At 36.6% G+C, this 18,230-nt stretch overlaps 1 protein-coding gene across 3 annotated transcripts in view; it reads left to right on the top strand.

The window, feature by feature from the left end:
* The window catches only part of OXSR1 (oxidative stress responsive kinase 1), a 100,644-nt gene that overhangs the window by 48,802 nt on the left and 33,612 nt on the right, over window positions 1-18,230 (top strand). For all 3 annotated transcript variants that reach the window (XM_032353105.1, XM_032353259.1, XM_032353195.1), the window contains 2 exons: window positions 4,061-4,116; window positions 17,920-18,029. In XM_032353105.1, the coding sequence (XP_032208996.1) occupies window positions 4,061-4,116; window positions 17,920-18,029 (166 nt within the window). The remainder of the gene's footprint in view (window positions 1-4,060; window positions 4,117-17,919; window positions 18,030-18,230) is intronic.

The raw sequence follows: 18,230 nt of genomic DNA, 5'->3' as shown, positions 1-18,230 counted from the left end.
TAATTTTTCTCCATCTTCAGTGTGTTCCCCGCTGATGTCTCTGAATTAGACTTCTGCTTTTCTCTCTGTATCTATCTACTTCAATATTTTTCCTGTTAAACAGGTCAGCTCTAACAGAAATGATGGCTTGTTGGTTTAAGATGCCCCAATGCAGTGTATTTTCCAACTTTTCATTTTGATTCATTGCTGGTCTTGACCTTTTTCAGGTTTTCCACAAACTGTTCCTATTGATGAGTCATAAAAATGTCCTGGGCAGTAACTTGTGCTGTGTGCTAATGAAACAATTAAGCATGTCCATGATACTCCTTTTAATTTTACAAGGAATTTGTAACTTCGGTGCAGTAGTGACATGTGAGAAGTGGCATTAAGCTGTGAAAAACAAAATTCATTGTTCTTATTTAAGAGTGAATGGTAGATTTAACTGTTGGGGCTGCTGGGTTGCTTGATACTCTTTGTGGCAGAGCGAAAAAAGGTTCTTAAGGACTCTACTGATTTCCAGATACTTAGTTACAAATCTTTTCCTTGAAAGGTCAGCTATTCTGTTGGGTTGGAGGACAGACTGGTGTGTTTGATCGTCCAGTGAGCCATTGACCTTCATGATGTTCCTTTGCTTTTATTCCTGGAAGCTGTTCTATAGATTGCACTTTAGTTTCTTTCTTTTCTTTAAGATTTACTTATTTAAGAGAGAGAGAGAGATCGAGAGCATGCAAGTGTGAGTCGGGAGGATCAGAGGGAGAGAATCTCAAGCAGATTCCCTGCTGAGCATGGATGTCAATGTGATACTCTATCTTACGACCCTGAGATCATGACCTGAGCCAAAATCAAGAGTTGGACGCTTATCTAACTGAGCCACCCAGGAGTCCCTGCACTTTGGTTTCAAATGGGAAACAGGAATTGGTTATGTGAAGATTTGATAAGTAGTCACCCAAAGCGCATGCTCTACTGAAAATGGATTACCCTGTCTTCATTTACGAAAGACAGAAACTTATAAAACATTTGGATAGGTAATACATATATGTGGCTTAAAAATTGAAAAAGCACAGAATGGTATATGATAGGGCGCCTGGGTGGCTCAGTCATTAGGCTTCCACCTTCGGCTCAGGTCATGATCCTAGAGCTCCCTGCTCAGTGGGAAGCCTGCTTTGCCCTCTCCCTCTCCCCCTGCTTGTGTTCCCTTTCTCACTATCTCTTTCTCTCTGTCAAATAAATAAAATCTTTAAAAAAAATGGTATATGATAATAAACAGGTCCTGTCAGTGTCAGCTGTGCTAAATCATGTTGATTCTGTGTACTCTTCATATGATGTGATGAAAATGGCACTTTACTTCTGTGGTTTTCCTTCCAAAAATTCATAACACTGGTGTAATCATGAGAAAAATTCCATTAGAGGGGCAGCCTATAAAATACTTGACCATTACTCCTCAGAACTACCAAGGTTGTCAAAAACAAGGAAAGTCAAATTATCACAGACAAGGGGAACCTAAGGAGACAATAATTAAATTTAATGTTGAATTCTGAATGGAATCCTGGGACAGAAAAAAGACATTAGGTAAAAACTTTTTAGAAATCTGAGTAAATTGCAGACATTAATAATAATGCATTTGTACTGGTCTCATTAAATGTGGCGAAAGTATCATACAAATGTAAGGTGTTAATAATGGCAGAAACTATAAGGTGTAGAGAACTCCTCTGCAGTATCTTCTCATTTTCTGTATAAATCTAAAACTGTTCTAAAAAATAATGTATTTAGAAAGTCGTCTTCCTTTCCTGAACCTCCAGTACCCTGGTTTAAGGTCTTATGACTCCTTTGAGAGAGATTTTATGCCAATATAAACACAATATATGTATATCCCTCTTTCTTCTGCTTAAAAAAAAAAATTTGGCAACATATGTACATAGTATTATTTCACTTAAGTATATTTGGTGATTTTTCCATGTTATTTCATATGTTCATTATTATACATAGTATTTCATTATATAGCTATACCACAGTTTAACCGGTCTTCTGTTGTTGGGTAGTTAGGTCGTCTTGTTTGACTGCAGTTGATTAGTTTATAACTGTATCATTTGGAACAGAGCAGGTAGGAGTTGGGGTTTGGGATGGTGGGGAGGGAGTAGCCAAGTTTTATTTTGGTATTTAGTTGGATTTATTTATTTATTCATTTATTAATTTAATACTCCACTTATTTCTGGAAGAGGATTTGAGGGAGATTGTTTAGTTATTTAAATCTATTTGATGAGTATCTCAGAGATGCCTCCTGTGTACTAATCATAATGCTGAGTAAGTGCGGGTGATACAGAAATCTCTTAAGGTTCAGGTCCAGATCTTAGCTCATGGTGAAAGAGATAATCCCAAGAATATAATCATATTTTTGTAGTCTCTGCTAACACTGTGCTGCAGAAACACAAACGAGGAAGTGACTAAACTAGACATTTTGAGTTTTAGATGTCATTCCAGATGAGCTCAAAAGGCAGTTGAAGGTTCATGGTTGACTCATTTGGATGGTTTTTGTCTTCAAGGAAGGGAAGGTCCTCAGTTTTCTTCTGTTCGTGGTACCTGGAGTCAGAGACTTTGTTTGTAGAGCAGACTTAGCCTGCCTCCACTCTGAGGCAGCCTCTGGGAGATGTACTGTTGATTGCTTACCTTCATAAGCAGTGAAGAATACTCAGTAGCATGATTTCCTTATGCTTCAGTATGCATTCAGGGAAAGTACTGGATACTGTGGTTTGGTGAAGCTACTACACACAGTTGTGGAACCATTGTTGTTTTTTTCCCCCAAGGAATGGTTCATCCAGGAGAAGACATGGACAGGGAAAAGGATGAAGTGTACGCTTTTCACTTGTTCCTTTTTGTGACAAGGCTTTCTTCCATGAGCTAGAAGTCTGGCTTCAAAGGGAGCTTATTTAATTATATGCTTATTTTTAATTACAAAATAAATACATGATTGCATTTCCACAACATATTCAAACACTGTTTGCCTTGACTCCAATTCCATTCCAATCCACAGAAGGAACCATTTATTGCATCATTTAGTGTATATGGAAAATGTGTGTGTATGTATGTTTGTGTTTTACATTATTGTCCTACAAAATTTGTTCACTTAGTAAAATGCATTAGGTAATATTTCAGGGCATAACATGTTGATTGACCTTATTCCATTTTTATGGCTATAACAAAATTAGTTCAAACTTTCTGCTATTGTTAGCCTTCTAGATTGTTACCATTTTTGGTTTATGATTATGAACAGTGCTGTAGTGACCTCTTTGTACATTGTGGGGGTTTCTCTGGGTTATTAAGAAGTGATTTTTCTACTCATACGATTTAGGGATTTTAAATTTTGCCAGATACTTAAAACACATTGTTAACATGAGAAACGCAAGTTGTAGATTTGAATGGATATTGTCATATCATTTATGTTGGAAGAAAAGCCCAGATATGTCACAGGAACATATTCTATTGGCTAGACTGGTAATAGTTGAAAACCTTCAAGAAGATAACTAGATTTGAGAATGCTGGTCAAAGGGACTTTGGCCTTTTCAGTGATACTTAGGTTTTTATAAGAAGAATGTATGCATGTCCTTTTCGAATTATAAATAGTTACCAATAAAAATATAAAAATGTTTAAATAATTTTTATCTATCTTTATGCCTAAGGCATAGAATAGTCCTGTTTTTAACCACATACTGACCATTTAAAATTTTGATCATGTGTTAGGGTGTGGGAAAAAAAACAGTATTTTTCAAAAAGTAGAATTAGGTGATGGTAGGTGAGGGACACGTTCTTTGGCCGCTGTTATCCCAGTCAAGTATTTAATCATCTTGGGTTTTCTGGATTTTACAGTAAAAAGCTATCTCTTATTGTAGCTTTCTGTTTATAATATTTAGATTCTAGTACAAGTGACTAAAATTTTAAATTTTTTACTGTTGACCTTAATACTCTTTAATGTAAAATAGAGTATTTAGATATTGCCAGTGTTGAATGAATACAGTAAACAATTGCTTAAACTATGTGATCCAGGGAATAAGTGTCTTTAATACGTAACTTTTTTTTTTTCTTCAAGAGATGTGAAAGCTGGAAATATTCTTCTTGGAGAAGATGGCTCAGTACAGATTGCAGGTAATGATTAGTACTTCTTTTTATTTAATGGTCAGTAGAACCACCTTACCTATGTTTTGTGTTTTCAGGACTAGTTTTCTCTTCTAGTCCCTGGACTGTCTCTAGTCAAGCAGCCTGTATTGGCACATCCCTGCTGACTCTCAGGATATTCTCCACTATTCATCCTTCATTTTTTACTTCAGACATTTTTCTGTCCATTAATCATTACCTTCCAGTTATCACTCCTCACCCCTGTGAAGTCATCTTCTGTGGGTTCTCATAGCGTTCTGTGCTTTCCTTTGAAGGAGAGGTAGTCAGGAATCCCCACAATGTGTATGAAGGAATACTGTGTGGAGGAGTGATACTGAGCTGCCTCTGTCCTGGGGCAGTTGGGTGCACTGTTGGCAGACTGAGAGCTGAAGAGATAAGAGTTGGCGCCCAGGGCCTACCAGAGGCGGCCATGCTGGTGAAATGCCCCTCCTGCAGGCTGAGACTCCAGAGTGGCTGTACCACAGGATTGTTGAGCAAGCCACTCATCTGAGGCCTCAGCTTGGTCCCACACCACTGGGATGGTCAGGTGTTTGGCAGAAGGAAAATAATCACCCAGACCCTAAATTGTTTCTTTAGCTTTAGAGGATAATTTAGGTGCACATCTTCATGTCCCAACCTAAGGAAATACTTTAACAAAGCCACATAATGCTTCAGCATAAAAGAAAATATTGATAAATTTGATTCCTTTAAAATTCATAGCTTCTATTTATTGAAAGAGGAACAAATGGTTTATCACCATTAATAAGCAGAAAGGCAAACCACATAATAGTAGAGAGGATATTTGCAGCATGAAATAACTGATATCGGGCTCAAATTTAGAGTACATAAGGAACCATTAAGAAAAATCAGATAAGGGCACCTGGGTGGCTCACTTGGGTAAGCAACTGCTTTTGGTTCAGGTCCTAGGGTCCTGGGATCGTGTCCAACATCCGCTTCCCCTGCTCGGGCTGCCTGCTTCTTGTTCTTCTGCCTGCCACTCCCCCTACTTGTGCACTCTCTCTCTCTGTCAAGTAAATAAATAAAATCTTTTTAAAAAGAAAGAAAAATCAGAGTAAAAATGGGCAGAAGATGGGCACTTGGGCGGCTCAGTTGGTTAAGTGACTGCCTTCAGCTCAGATCATTATCCTGGAGTCTCAGGATCAAGTCCTGTATCAGGCTCCCTGCTCAGTAAGGAGTGTGCATCTCCCTCTGATCCTAACCCCCTCTTGGGCACTCTCTCTTTTCCTCTCTCAAATAAATAAATAAAATCTTAAAAAAAAAATGGGCAGAAGACTTCCCAAATGAAGACAACAAAACATAAATGTAATAAAAGGTGTTTAACATCACTAGTAATCAGTTAAATGCCTATATTATAGACATGCCTATAATGTCTGTCAAGTAAATAAATAAAATCTTTTTAAAAAAATAAAATCTTAAAAAAAAAATAAAAATTATGTTAACACTATTCTATAGCCTGCTAAATGTGCAATTTAAAAAATGTATTTTAAAAAATGCATACTTTAATTAAAAATACTTTATTGCTAAACATGCTAACCATCCATTGAGCTTTCAGTGAGTCATAATCTTTTTGCTGGCAGAGAGTCTTCTCTGTGTTAATGACTGCTGACTGATCAAGGTGAGAGCTGCTGAAGGCTGGGGTAGTTGTGGCAGATTCTTAAAAGAAGACAATGATATTTGCTACATCAGTTGACTCTTCTTTTCACGAATGATTTCTGTGTAAGCATGCAATGCTGTTTTACCCACAGAACTTCTTTCAAAATTGGAGTCAGTCCTCTGAAACCTTGCCTTATCAACTGAGTTTATGTAATATCCAAAATCTTTGTTGTCATTTCAACAGTCTTCACAGCATCTTTACCAGGAATAGATTCTATCTTGAGAAACCACTTTCTTTGCTTATCTGTAAGAAGCAGCTCTTCATTCATTCAAGTTTTATCGTGAGATTGCAGCAGTGCAGTCCCATATGCAGCCTCCAATTCTAATTCTAGTTCTCTTGCTGTTTCCACCACATCTGCTCCTGTGTTCTCCATGAAAGTCTGAACCCCTCCAAGTTGTCCATGAGGGTTGGAACCAGCTCCTTACCGAATTCCTATTAATGTTGTTATTTTGACTTTTTCCCATGAATCATGAATGTTCTTAATGGCATCTAGAATAGTGAATTCTTTCTAGGTTTTCAGTTTACTTTGCCCAGATCCAGGAGAGGAATCACTAGCTTAATAGAATGTGTTTGTTAAATAATAAGACTTGAAAGTCAAAATTATTCCTTGATTCATGGGCTGCAGAATGGTTGTTGTGTTAGCAGGCATGAAAATAATATTAATCTCATTGTACGACTCCGTTGGAGCTCTTGGCTGACCAGGTGCATTGTCAGTGAGCAGTAGTGTATATATATACTACTATATATATATATAGTATATATACTATATATATATATATATATTTAAGATTTTACTTATTAGAGAGCGTGTGTGTGTGAACAGAGGAGAGGGAGAGAATCTCAAGCAGACTTCGCGCTGAATGCAGAGCCCAGCATGGGTCTTGATCTCATTAACCCTGAGATAAAACCTGAATCAAAACTGAGAGTCAGTCGAATGCTTAACCAGTTGAGCCACCCAGGTGCCCCAATGAGCAGTAATATTTTGAAAGGAATCTTTTTTTCTGAGCAGTAGGTCTCAACAGTGGGCTTAAAACATTTAGTAAACCTTGTTGTAAACAGATGTGCTGTCTCCACGTTTTATTCTTCCATTTACAGAGCACAGGCAGAGTAGATTGAGCTTCATTCTTAAGGGCCCTAGTATTTGTGGACTAGTAAATGAATATTGGTTTCAACTTAAAAGTCACCAGCTGCATTTAGCCCCCAGCAAGGGAGTCAGCTTGTCCTTTGAAGCTTTGAAGCTAGGTGTTGACCTCTCTAGCTAATTAAGTCCATCTTCTTCCAGTAGAAGGCTGTTTTGTCTACATTGAAAATAAACGTTGTTTAGTATAGCTGCCTTCATGAATTAACTTAGCTAGATCTTCTGGATACTTAGTACTTGCTGCTCCACCATGCACTTTTATATTATAGAGATGGCTTCTTTCCTTAAACCTCACGAACCAGCCTCTGCTAGCTTTGAGCTTTTCTTCTGCAGCTTCCTCACCTCTCTCAACCTTCTTAAAATTGAAGAAAGTTAGGGTCTTGCTCTGGATTAGGGTTTGGCAAGGAAATGATGGGGTTGGTTTAATCTTCTAAGAAAGACCACTAAGACTTTCTTCACATCAGCCATAAGGCTGTTTCGCTTTTCTTATTTGTGAGTTCACTGGAGTAGTAGCACTTTTAATTTCCTCCGAGAACTTTTTCTTTTCATTCACAACTTCCCTAACTGGTACGAGAGACCTAGCTTTTTGCCTTTTTTGGCTTTCAGTGGGCCTTTCTTACTGAGCTTAATCATTTCCAGCTTTTGATTTAAAGAGAGAGACTGTGTGCCTCTCCCTTTCACATGAACACTTAGGGGCTCTTGTAAGGATCTTTAATTGTCCTAATTTAACTATCGTTGTGTCTTAGGGAATGGGGAGGCCTGAGGAGAGGGAGAAAGATGGGGGAATGGCTGGTCAGTGGAGCATTCAAAACACAACATATATTAAGTTCTCCATCTTATAAGGACCTGGTTTGTGGTGCCCCCAAAACAATTACAATAGTAACATCAGAAATCAGTAATCACAGGTCACCATAGCAAATACAATGATAATGAAAAATGTCAAAATATTGCAAGAATTAACAAAATGTGACAGAGACAAGAAGTAAGCAAATGCTGTTGGAAAAATTGTGTCAATATACGTGCTCAGTGCAGGGTTGCCATAGACCTTCAGTTTGTTAAAAAAAAAAAAAAAAAAAAAAAAAAGCAAAAACCAACACAGTATTTGTGAAGCCTAGTAAGGCGAAGCATTAAAAAACGAGGTATGCCTGTGAAATAACATTAGGATTCCAAGTTATACTGGCTGTCCTGGCCTAAACATCTGACGCTGCAGTTGTTAGTGTCGTTGTAAAGCAAGGAAAAAAACCTCCTGTTCCAATGGTGAGAGAATAAATGAGGACAAACACTATATTAAGTTGAAGTATGCATATCCTAAAACATTGGCTTCTAGGTGTATGGCCTAGAGAAGATCGTGGTTATGTGTGTCACAGTGCTCATAAGCATTGAAATTGTGAAATAGTCCTAATACCCTTCAATAGTAGAATGAACAAATATAAATAAATTATGGTTAATTTATGCATTGGAATATATACAGCGATGAATGTAGATAGAACTACAGCTACATTCAAAAGCATTAATAAGTTATACAAAGATAAGGTGAAAGGAAACAGTTGAAATAGAATATATAGCATATGATTTCATTTACATAGGTTTAGAACCAAGCACAATTATGCTTATTGTTTAAAAAGGTAAAATCAAGTGGTAAAAACAAAACACATAAACTAAAGAAGAGGGGATTCTGGTGAAGTAGGAAACACCAGGAATCTCTCCACGACAACAGCTGAACCAGCAGAATGTGTCTGATGTAACTTTTATAATTCTGCAGTTCCTCCAAAGGTTTGTAAGTTCTAGGGGAAGATTTGGAAGGTAAATTGTGGTAAATTTCAGTCAATTTCAGAGCTGTGTATCCCCTAGCCATCAGCCTGCTGTCAGGCAAGCAGCTATGCACCTGTTTTTGGAGCAGCTTGCACACACTCTGTGGCACCCTCAGTGGACAAAATGGACCCTGTCTTCGAAATACCATGCATCTGTGCTCTGATCACTGATTGCTGCTTCTGATCACATTGGTGCAGATAAAGAGGCAGACAGCCGTTGTTGTTGTGGCACACCCCTCCCCAAATGACTTCCAGGGACTTAAAGGAGCAGCACCTTTTTTTTTTTTTTCCTTCGTTTTTCTCTTCTTCCCACTTTTAGAGCCAGACATTAAAAAATAACTACATTGGTGGGGAAAATTGGAAAATGACTGTACATGCCAGGAAAAGGTGCAGAAAAGTCCTGAGAAGAGCTTGTTTATACTTCGGGTTTATGCTTGACACAAAGATAGTCTATAATAACCAAAATAAAACAAAAAAACTTAAGCATCAAACCCTGAGAAAGGGAGATAATCTGATTTCCAGAATAACTACATCATTAGACTCAAATGTCCAGTTTTCAACAAAAGAAATCAAAAGGCATTCAATGAACAGTAAAATATAACCCATTCAAAGGAAATAAATAATAGAAACTGTCACTGAAAAGGTCCTGACAGCAAATCTATTAGACAAAGAAAACTAAAGGAAGATGTGAATAAACTCAAGAAAACAATGTGTGATAGGAGCTACCAATAAGGAGAAAAGACTAAAAAACAAAAAAGAAATTCTGGAGCTATAAAGTATGGTAGCTTGTATTATGAAATGAAATACCCACTAGAAGGATTCAAATGCAAATGCAGATTTGAACTGGCTGAAAAAAGAATTGATGAATTTGAAGATGGGAAAATGGACATTATCATGTCTAAGGAACAGGAAGGACAAAGATTGAAGATAAGTGAACAGAGCTCAAGGGATCTGTTTGACACCATTAAGCAGACCAACACACATGTGGGAAGTTCCAGGAGAAGAGAGAAATGGGCAGAGAAAATATTTGAATAAATAATGGCTGTAAACTTGATGGAAAACATGAATATAAACATCCATGAAGCTCAGTGATCTCCAAGTGAGATGAACTCTTAAGAAACCTACACAAAGATACATTATAATCAAACTTATAAAAGCCAAAGAGAAAGAATCTTGAAAGCAGGAAGGTAGAAGTGACTCACCATCTACGAGGTAGCCTCAATATGGCTGTCAGCAGATGTCTTACCAGAAACTTTGGAGGCCAGAAGGCAGGAGGCCAATATATTCAAAGTGATAAAAGAAAAAATTTGCCTATCAAGATTCTGTATCTGGTAAAACTGTCCTTCAAAATAAGGGATAAGTTAAGACATTGCCAGATAAACGAAAGCTGAAGAAATTTGTTTCTGATAGATCTGTCTACAAGAAATGCTCTCGGGAACCCACAAGGTGGAATGAAAGGACACTAGACAGTAACTTGATGCAGTGTGAAGAAGTGAAGATCTCATAAAGGTAAATACATGGGCAAGTATAAAAGTTAGTATTATCATAACAGTGGTTTGTGACTTCACTTTTTTCCCTACATGATACATTACTAAAACCAGTGGTCCAAAAGTTAATATTACTGATAACTGGTTTGTGAATCCAAAACATGTTTTCTGCTTAAGAGACCAGTGTGTTTAAAAGAATTATTGGGGTGCCTGGGTGGCTCAGTCATTGGGTATCTGCATTTGGCTTGGGTCATGATCCCAGGGAACTCAGATGGAGCCCCGCATCAGGCTTCCTGCTGAGCAGCCTGCTTCTCCCTCTTCCACTCCCCCTGTTTGTGTTCCCTCTCTTGCTGTCTCTTTCTGTCAAATAATAAGTAAAATCTTAAAAATAAATAAATAAACTTTTTAAAAGAAAGAATTATCAGTTCATGTTTTTGAGCAGAAAGTATGTTAAGATGTAATTTTGTGACAGTAACCAACAGAGGTGGGAATAGTGCTGTAAAGAAGAGATTTTTGTGTTATTGAAGTTAGGCTGGTATAAATTCAAGATCTTTTAAAAAAAAGTTTTTTTCTTTTTTAATTAAGTAATCTTTATGCCCAACATGAGGCTTGAACTCACAACCCCAGGATCAAGAGTTGTGTGCTCTACTGACTGAGCCAGCCAGGCGCCCCTAAGCTGGTATATATTCAGATTAGAGTGTTTTAACTTTAGAATGTTAAATGGAATCTCTATGGTACCAAAAACAAAATAGTTACAGAATATAAACAAAAGGAAATGAGAAAAAAATTAAGCATTTCACAACAAAAAAGTCAACTGAACAGAAAAGCAATGCAGGAAATGAGGGACAAAAAAGCCATAAGACATATGGAAAACAAATAGGACGATGACAGAAGTCAGTCCTGTATCAGTAGTTGCTTCAAATGTAAGTGGATTAACTCTCCAATCAAAAGACAGAGATTGGCAGAAAAGGTAAAAATATTTAATCCAACTATATGCTGTTCGTAAGGGACTCATTTTAGATCCCAGACACAAATACATTGAAAAGGAAAGGAAAGGAAAAAGATACTCCATGCAAATAGTAACCATGTTTCTCATATCAGAGAAAATAAACTTTAAGTCAAGAAAGGGTTACAGAACAAATAAGAACTAAAAAAACAAAAAAAATAAGGACTTCACTATTAACAAAAGTTTCAGTATAGCAAAAAGATATAATAATTATAAATATTTGTATATATACTAACATGCCAATAAAATATATGAAGGAAATACTGACAGAACTGAAGGGAAAAATAGCTCCATATTAGTAGCTGGAGATTTCAATACTCCATTTACGATAATGGATACAATAGGCAGGAGGTAAGAAAATGAAAAACTTAATACATTATAGAACACCACCTAGAGCTAACAGATGTACAGAGCTCAACAGGATTAGGATGTGCATTCTTAAGTGCTCACGGGGCATTTTCTGGGGTAGACCATGTTAGACCACATATTAAGTCCTGATAGATTATATTTTATTTTATTTTAAGATTTATTTCTTTTAGAGAAAGAGTATGCATGAGCTGGGGGATGGGCACAGGGAGAGGAAGCAGACTCCTCCCCACTGAGCATGGAGCCTGACGTGGGCACCTGAGATCATGACCTGAGCTGAAATCTAGACTTGGCTGCTTAACCCACTGAGCCACCCAGGTGCCTTGAGTCCCAATAGATTTTTTAAAATATTGTACAAAATACTTTCTCTGACCACTGTGGAGAGTGAGGAATCAATGGCAGAAGACTAAAAATTTCACAAATTCACAGAAACTAAACACATGCTCAAACAACCAATGAAAAAAGGAAAGCTTCACAAGGAAAATTTAAAAATACCTAGAGATGAATGAAAACAAAACCAATATATCAGAACTTATGGGACATAGCTAAAGTATTGCTAAGGGGCAAGTTTTTACCTAGAGATGAATGAAAACAAAATCAATATATCAGAACTAATGGGACATAGCAAATGTATTGCTAACGGGCAAGTTTATAGCTAAAGACACTTTATTTAAAAAATAAGATAGCAAACCAACAATCTTACTTTACACCTTAAGGAATTAGAAAAGGAAGAAACTAAACCTAACTCTAGCAGAAGGAAGAAAATAATAAAATTTAGAGAAGAGATAAAGGAAATAGAGAATAGAAAAGCAGTAGAAAAGTGATTCTTTGGAAAGATCACCAAAATTGACAAACGTTTAGCTTGATGGACAAGGAAAGAAGGAGAGAAGACTCAAGTGACAAAAATTGCAAGTGAAGTAGATACATCAAAGTGGACTTCAGAACAAGATCAGAATAAGAGATAAAGTAGGGCATTACAAAAGGATAATGGAGTCAATCTGAAAAAAGAACAAAACACCTGTGAATATTTATGCACCCAACATTGGAAGCATCTAATTTTATAAAGTACCTATTAATAGACCTGAAGAGAGAAATAGCCAGTAGTACAGTAATAAGAGTAGGGGAGGGGGCTTTAATACCTCCACTTTAATCAGTGGATAGGTCATCCAAACAGAAAATCAAGAAGGAAACATCAGCCTTAAATGATGCATTAGACCAGAGATAGACTTAATATACATTTACAAAACATTCCTTCCTAAAGCAGCAAATACACATTCTTCACAAGTACACATGGAACAGTTTCAAAACAAATCGTATGTTAGATGACAGAATAAGTCTTAATAAACTTAAGAGGCCTGGAATCAGAGCAAGCATTTTTTCCAGACATGCCTTTTAGAAGCTAGAAATTTATGTGAAGAAAGTGGGAAAATTTACAAATATGTGGGAATTAAACAACATGCTTCTGAACAACCAATGGATCATTGAAGAAACTAGAAAATACCTTATGACAAATGAAGTGGAAGGGTAACATACCACATTTGTTGGATGCAGTGAAAGCAGTTCTTCCCCACCTCAATCACCAGTCACTTGGTTCTGAAAATAAAAGCAGTTCTTTTTCTTTCTTTCTTTTCTTTTTTTAAAAGATTTTATCTATTGATTGAGAGAGTGAGAGAGCATAAGCCAGTGGGAAGAGGGAGAAGCAGGGAGCCTGACCTGGGGCTTGATCTCAGGACCCTGGAATCATGACCTGAACTGAAGGCAGGCGCTTAACCAACTGAGCCACCCAGGCACCCCAACAAAAGCAATTCTAAAAGGGAAGTTCATAGTGATAAATGCCTACTCCAAGAAATAAAATCCCGAACAACTTCATACCTCAAGGAACTAGAAAAAGAAGAACAAATAAAACCCAGTTAGCAGAAGGAAGGAAATAAAGATTAGAACAGAAGTAAATGAAATAGAGACTGTAATGACAATAGAAGAGGTCACTGAAACTAGAACTAGTTCTTTGAGAGGAAAGCAAAATTTGCAAACCTTTAGCTTCGATTCACCAAGAAAAAGAATACTCAAGTAAATAAAATGAGAAATGAAAAAATAGAAGTTAAACTGATAGTATAGAAAGGATCCTAAGAGACTACTGTGAGCAATCATATGTTAACAAATTGAGCAATTTAGAAGAAATGGATAAATTTCTGAAAACATACAACCTACCAAGACTGAATCATGATGAAATAAAAAATCTGAACAAACCAATTACTAGTAAAGAGATTGAATCAGTAATCAAAAACCTCCCAACAAATGAAAGTCCAGTATCAGACAGCTTCACTGGTGAACCAACCATTGAAGGAAAAATACCAATCCTTCTCAAACTCTTTTAAAAAATAGTGAGAGATGAGAACTCTTCTAAACATATTTTATGAGGCCAGCCTTACCGTGATACCAAAAGCAGACAAGAATGCCAAAAGAAAAGAAAATTATAGGCTAATATTCTGACGGACATAGATGCAAAAATCTTCAACAAAGCTATAGTAAACTCAGTTCAGCGGTACATTAAATGGACCATACACCTTGATGTAGTAGTGGTCTTATTCCAGGGATGCAAGGATTGTTTAACTTACATAGATTAGTCAAGGGGATATACCACATAAACAAAGTGAAGGATACAAATTATATCATCTCAGCAGATGTGGTAAAAGTATTTAACAACATTCAATAGCCATTTCTAATTCTCTGTAAAGCTGGTATAGAGGGAGCATACCTTACAGCAAAGGCCATGTATATTAAAGCCCACAGCTAACAATATACTTACTGGTAGAAAGCTGAAAGGCTTTCCTGTAAGATGATGAACCAAAACAAAGATGCGCACTTTAGCCACTTTTATTCGGTATAGTACTAGCAGAGCAGTTAGGCAAGAAAGAGAGATCAGAGGCATCCAAATTAGAAAACAAGAAGTAAAACTATCACTGTGCAGAGGTGACATGATATTAAATATAGAAAATCCTAAAGACTCCCATCAGAAAACTGTTAGAATGATCAAGTTGCAGGATACAAAATCAGTACATGGAAATCTGTTGCATTTCTGTACATTAATAACTATCAGAAATTAAGAAAATAATCCTATTTGTAGTTGCATCAAAAAAATAAAAATACCTAGTAATAAATTTAACCAAAGAGATAAAAGACCAGTACATAGAGAACTACAAGACATTAAAGAAAGATGTTGGAGACATTAATAGATATTCTGTGCTTATGAATTGGAAGAGTTTATATTATTAAAATGTCTATACTACCTGAAACAATACACAGATTTAGTATAATTTCCTTTTTTTTTTTCTTTAAAGACTTAATTTATTTATTTAACAGAAAAAGAGAATGCGTGCGCGTACGAGCAGGCAAAGTGGCAGGCAGAGGGAAAGAGAGAAGCAGGCTTCCCGCAGAGCAAGGAGCCTGATGGGGGACTCGATCTCAGATCTTAGCATTATGAATCTGAGCCAAAGGCAGCCGCCTAACCAATGGAACCACCCAGGTGTCCCGATTCAGTATAATTTGTAACAAAATTATAATGAATCATTTTTTCAGAGAAATAAAACAAATAATCCTAAAATTTGTGTGGAACCATGAAAAACCTCATATAGCCACAGCAGTGGTGACTAAGAACAAAGCTGGAAGAGGCATCATGCTCCCTGATTTCAAAGTATGTAGTTCAGTATATTGTAATAATTAAACAGTGTGATACTGGCATAAAAGTGGACACAGAGATCCATGATACAGAATAGAAAGCCCAGAAATAAACCCACACATGGGTAATTAATATATCCTAGAGGAGTCAAGAGTATGCAGTGGGTATACAGTCTTCATAAATGGTGTTGGGAAAATTAAACAGCCACATGTAAAAGAATGAAGGTACAGCACCATTTTATATGATGTGCAAAAATTAAATTAAGGATTTGAATGTAAGACATGAAACTATAGGGACACCTGGATGGTTCAGTCAGTTCACCATCTGCCTTCAGCTCAGGTCATGATCTCAGGACTCGGGGATCGAGTTCCTCATCGGGCCCCTACTCAGGAAGGGGCCTGCTTTTTCCTCTGTCCCCTCCCCCTGCTTATGCTTTCTTTTGGTTACATAAACTCTCTCTCTTAAATAAATAAATAGATAAATATCTTAAATTAAAAAAAAAAAAAGACATGACGCCATGAAACACCTAGAACACATGGATAGCAGTCTCCTTGATATAGGTCTTGGTGATGTTTTTTTGAATCTGACACCAAAAGCAGCTAAGGCAAAAATGAACAAATGGGAATATCAAAATAAAAACGTGCACAGCAAAGGATATCAACAAAATGAAAAGGCATCCTACTGAATGGAAGAAAATATTTGCAAATCATACATCTGGTAAGGGACTAATATCCAAAATACATAAAGAACTTGTACAACTCATTATCAAAGACTGAACTACCTGATTAAGAAATGGGCAGAAGATCTGAAGAGACATTTTTCCAAAGAAGACATTCAGATTGCCAACAGATAAACTGAAAAGATGCTATACGTCATTAATTCTTAGGGAAATGCAAATCAGAGCCTCATATACAAGATACTGTTTCACACCTGTTAGAATGGTTATTATCAAAAAGACTGGAAGCAACAAGCATTGGGAAGGATGTGGAAAAACCAGAACCCTTGCGCACTGTTGGTGGGAATATAAATTGGTGCAGCTAGTGGAAAACAGTATGGAGTTTCCTTAGAAAGTTAAAAATAGAGCTGTTGTATGACCTAGTAATTCCACTTCTGGGTATTTATCTGAGGAAAATGAAAACACTAACTCAAAAAGAAATATGTGAGTTAATTTCATGATTATTTATAATAATGAAGAATATACAATGGGGAAAGGACAGTATCTTCAATAAGTGGTATTGGGAATATTGGATAGCCACATGCAAAAGAGTGAAGCTGGATTGGATCACTCTGTTACACTATAAATAAAAATTAACTCAAAGTAGGTTCAAATCTTGAATATAAGACCTGAAACCTTAAAGCTCCTAGAAGGAAATGTAGATAGTAAGCTCATTGATACAGGTCTCAGAATGGATAGACAAATTGTGGTGTATACATACAGTGGAGTATCATTCAGTCATAAAAAATAATGAAATCTTTCCATTTGTGACAACATGGATAGACCTTGAGGGCTTTGTACTATGTATAATAAGACAAGAGATCTTAAGACAATACAATATAATCTCTCACATATGAAATCTAATGTATCTATTCAACACTAAGCTCACATAGATAACAGAGAACAGATTGGTGGTTACCAGAGTCAGGGGTGGGGGACAGGAAAAATGAATGAACTGGTTTGGGTTTTAGTTTAAATAAATTGAATTTTTTAGAATATGGGCTTAAGTAGACATTTCTCCAGGGAGGACATGCAGATTGCTAATAAGCATGTTAAAAATATGTTCAACATCACTAATCATTAGGGAAATGCAAATCAGACCTATAGTGAGATCCAACCTTGGATCTATCAGGATGGCTACTATTCAAAAAATCCCCCAAAATTAGAAAATAGAGGATATAGAGAAACTGGAATCTTGGTTCACTGTTAGTAGCAACATAAAATGGTACAGCTGCTCTGGAAAATAGTATGGCAGTTCCTCAAAGAATGAAAAGCAAAATTACTATGTAGTCCAGCAGTTCCACTTCTGGATATAGAATCCCGAAGAACTGAGAGGAGGGGCTCAGATAATTATTGGGACACTCCTTTTCACAACAGCATATTCTCCATGGCTAAAATGGGGAAGCAACCTAAGGGCCCATTAACACATGAAAGAATACACAAAATATGGTATATACATATTACATCAGCCTATAAAGGAAGGAAATTCTGTAATATGCTGCAAAATGGATAAATGTCAAGGACATTATGCTAAGTAAAATAATCCAGCTACAAAAGACAAATACTATATGATTTTACCTGTATGAAGTCCTTAGAGTATTCAAAATCATAGAGAAAGAAAGTTAGAATGATGGTTGCCGCTGGCTGGGGAGAAGGAGAATTAAGAATTATTGTGTAGTAGGTACAGATTTTTAGTCCAGGGGATGTTAATTGAATGGACTGGAGCAAGGAGGAAAATCTGTTGAGATGATCATGTGTGAGGGTGGAGAGCGGAGTGAGGGACCTGGTAAGCTATGTCGTTAGTCAAGAATTTCAGTGGAAAGAAGAGAAAGTGTCATGTTGTTTGTATGTAGACTATATTATTTTCCTGTCCGCCTGCGTTGATATACTTCTAATACCTTGCTCTTTTATCTATTTCAGACTTTGGAGTTAGTGCTTTTTTAGCAACTGGTGGTGATATTACCCGAAATAAAGTGAGAAAGACCTTTGTTGGAACTCCTTGCTGGATGGCGCCTGAAGTTATGGAACAGGTACTTTGTCTTTCATTTTTTTAAAATGGTTTATGGTTTTGTACAGAATGAAAAAAATAACAGCAACATTTGCTTTTGTTTGGTGTACAGTTGTGCAGGTATTCCCCACTAATGGAAAGTAGTTTGTTCTGTGAAACCCTTTGTAAGCTGAAATGGCACAAAGGAAAGAAACAGTGACCACTAATTTATTTGTAAAAATTT

The sequence above is a fragment of the Mustela erminea genome, chromosome 1, assembly GCF_009829155.1.
Source record: "Mustela erminea isolate mMusErm1 chromosome 1, mMusErm1.Pri, whole genome shotgun sequence".
In the NCBI taxonomy this organism is placed as follows: Eukaryota; Metazoa; Chordata; class Mammalia; order Carnivora; family Mustelidae; genus Mustela; species Mustela erminea.
Note: the sequence above shows the minus strand (reverse complement) of the source record. Positions and strands in the feature narration are given on the sequence as shown.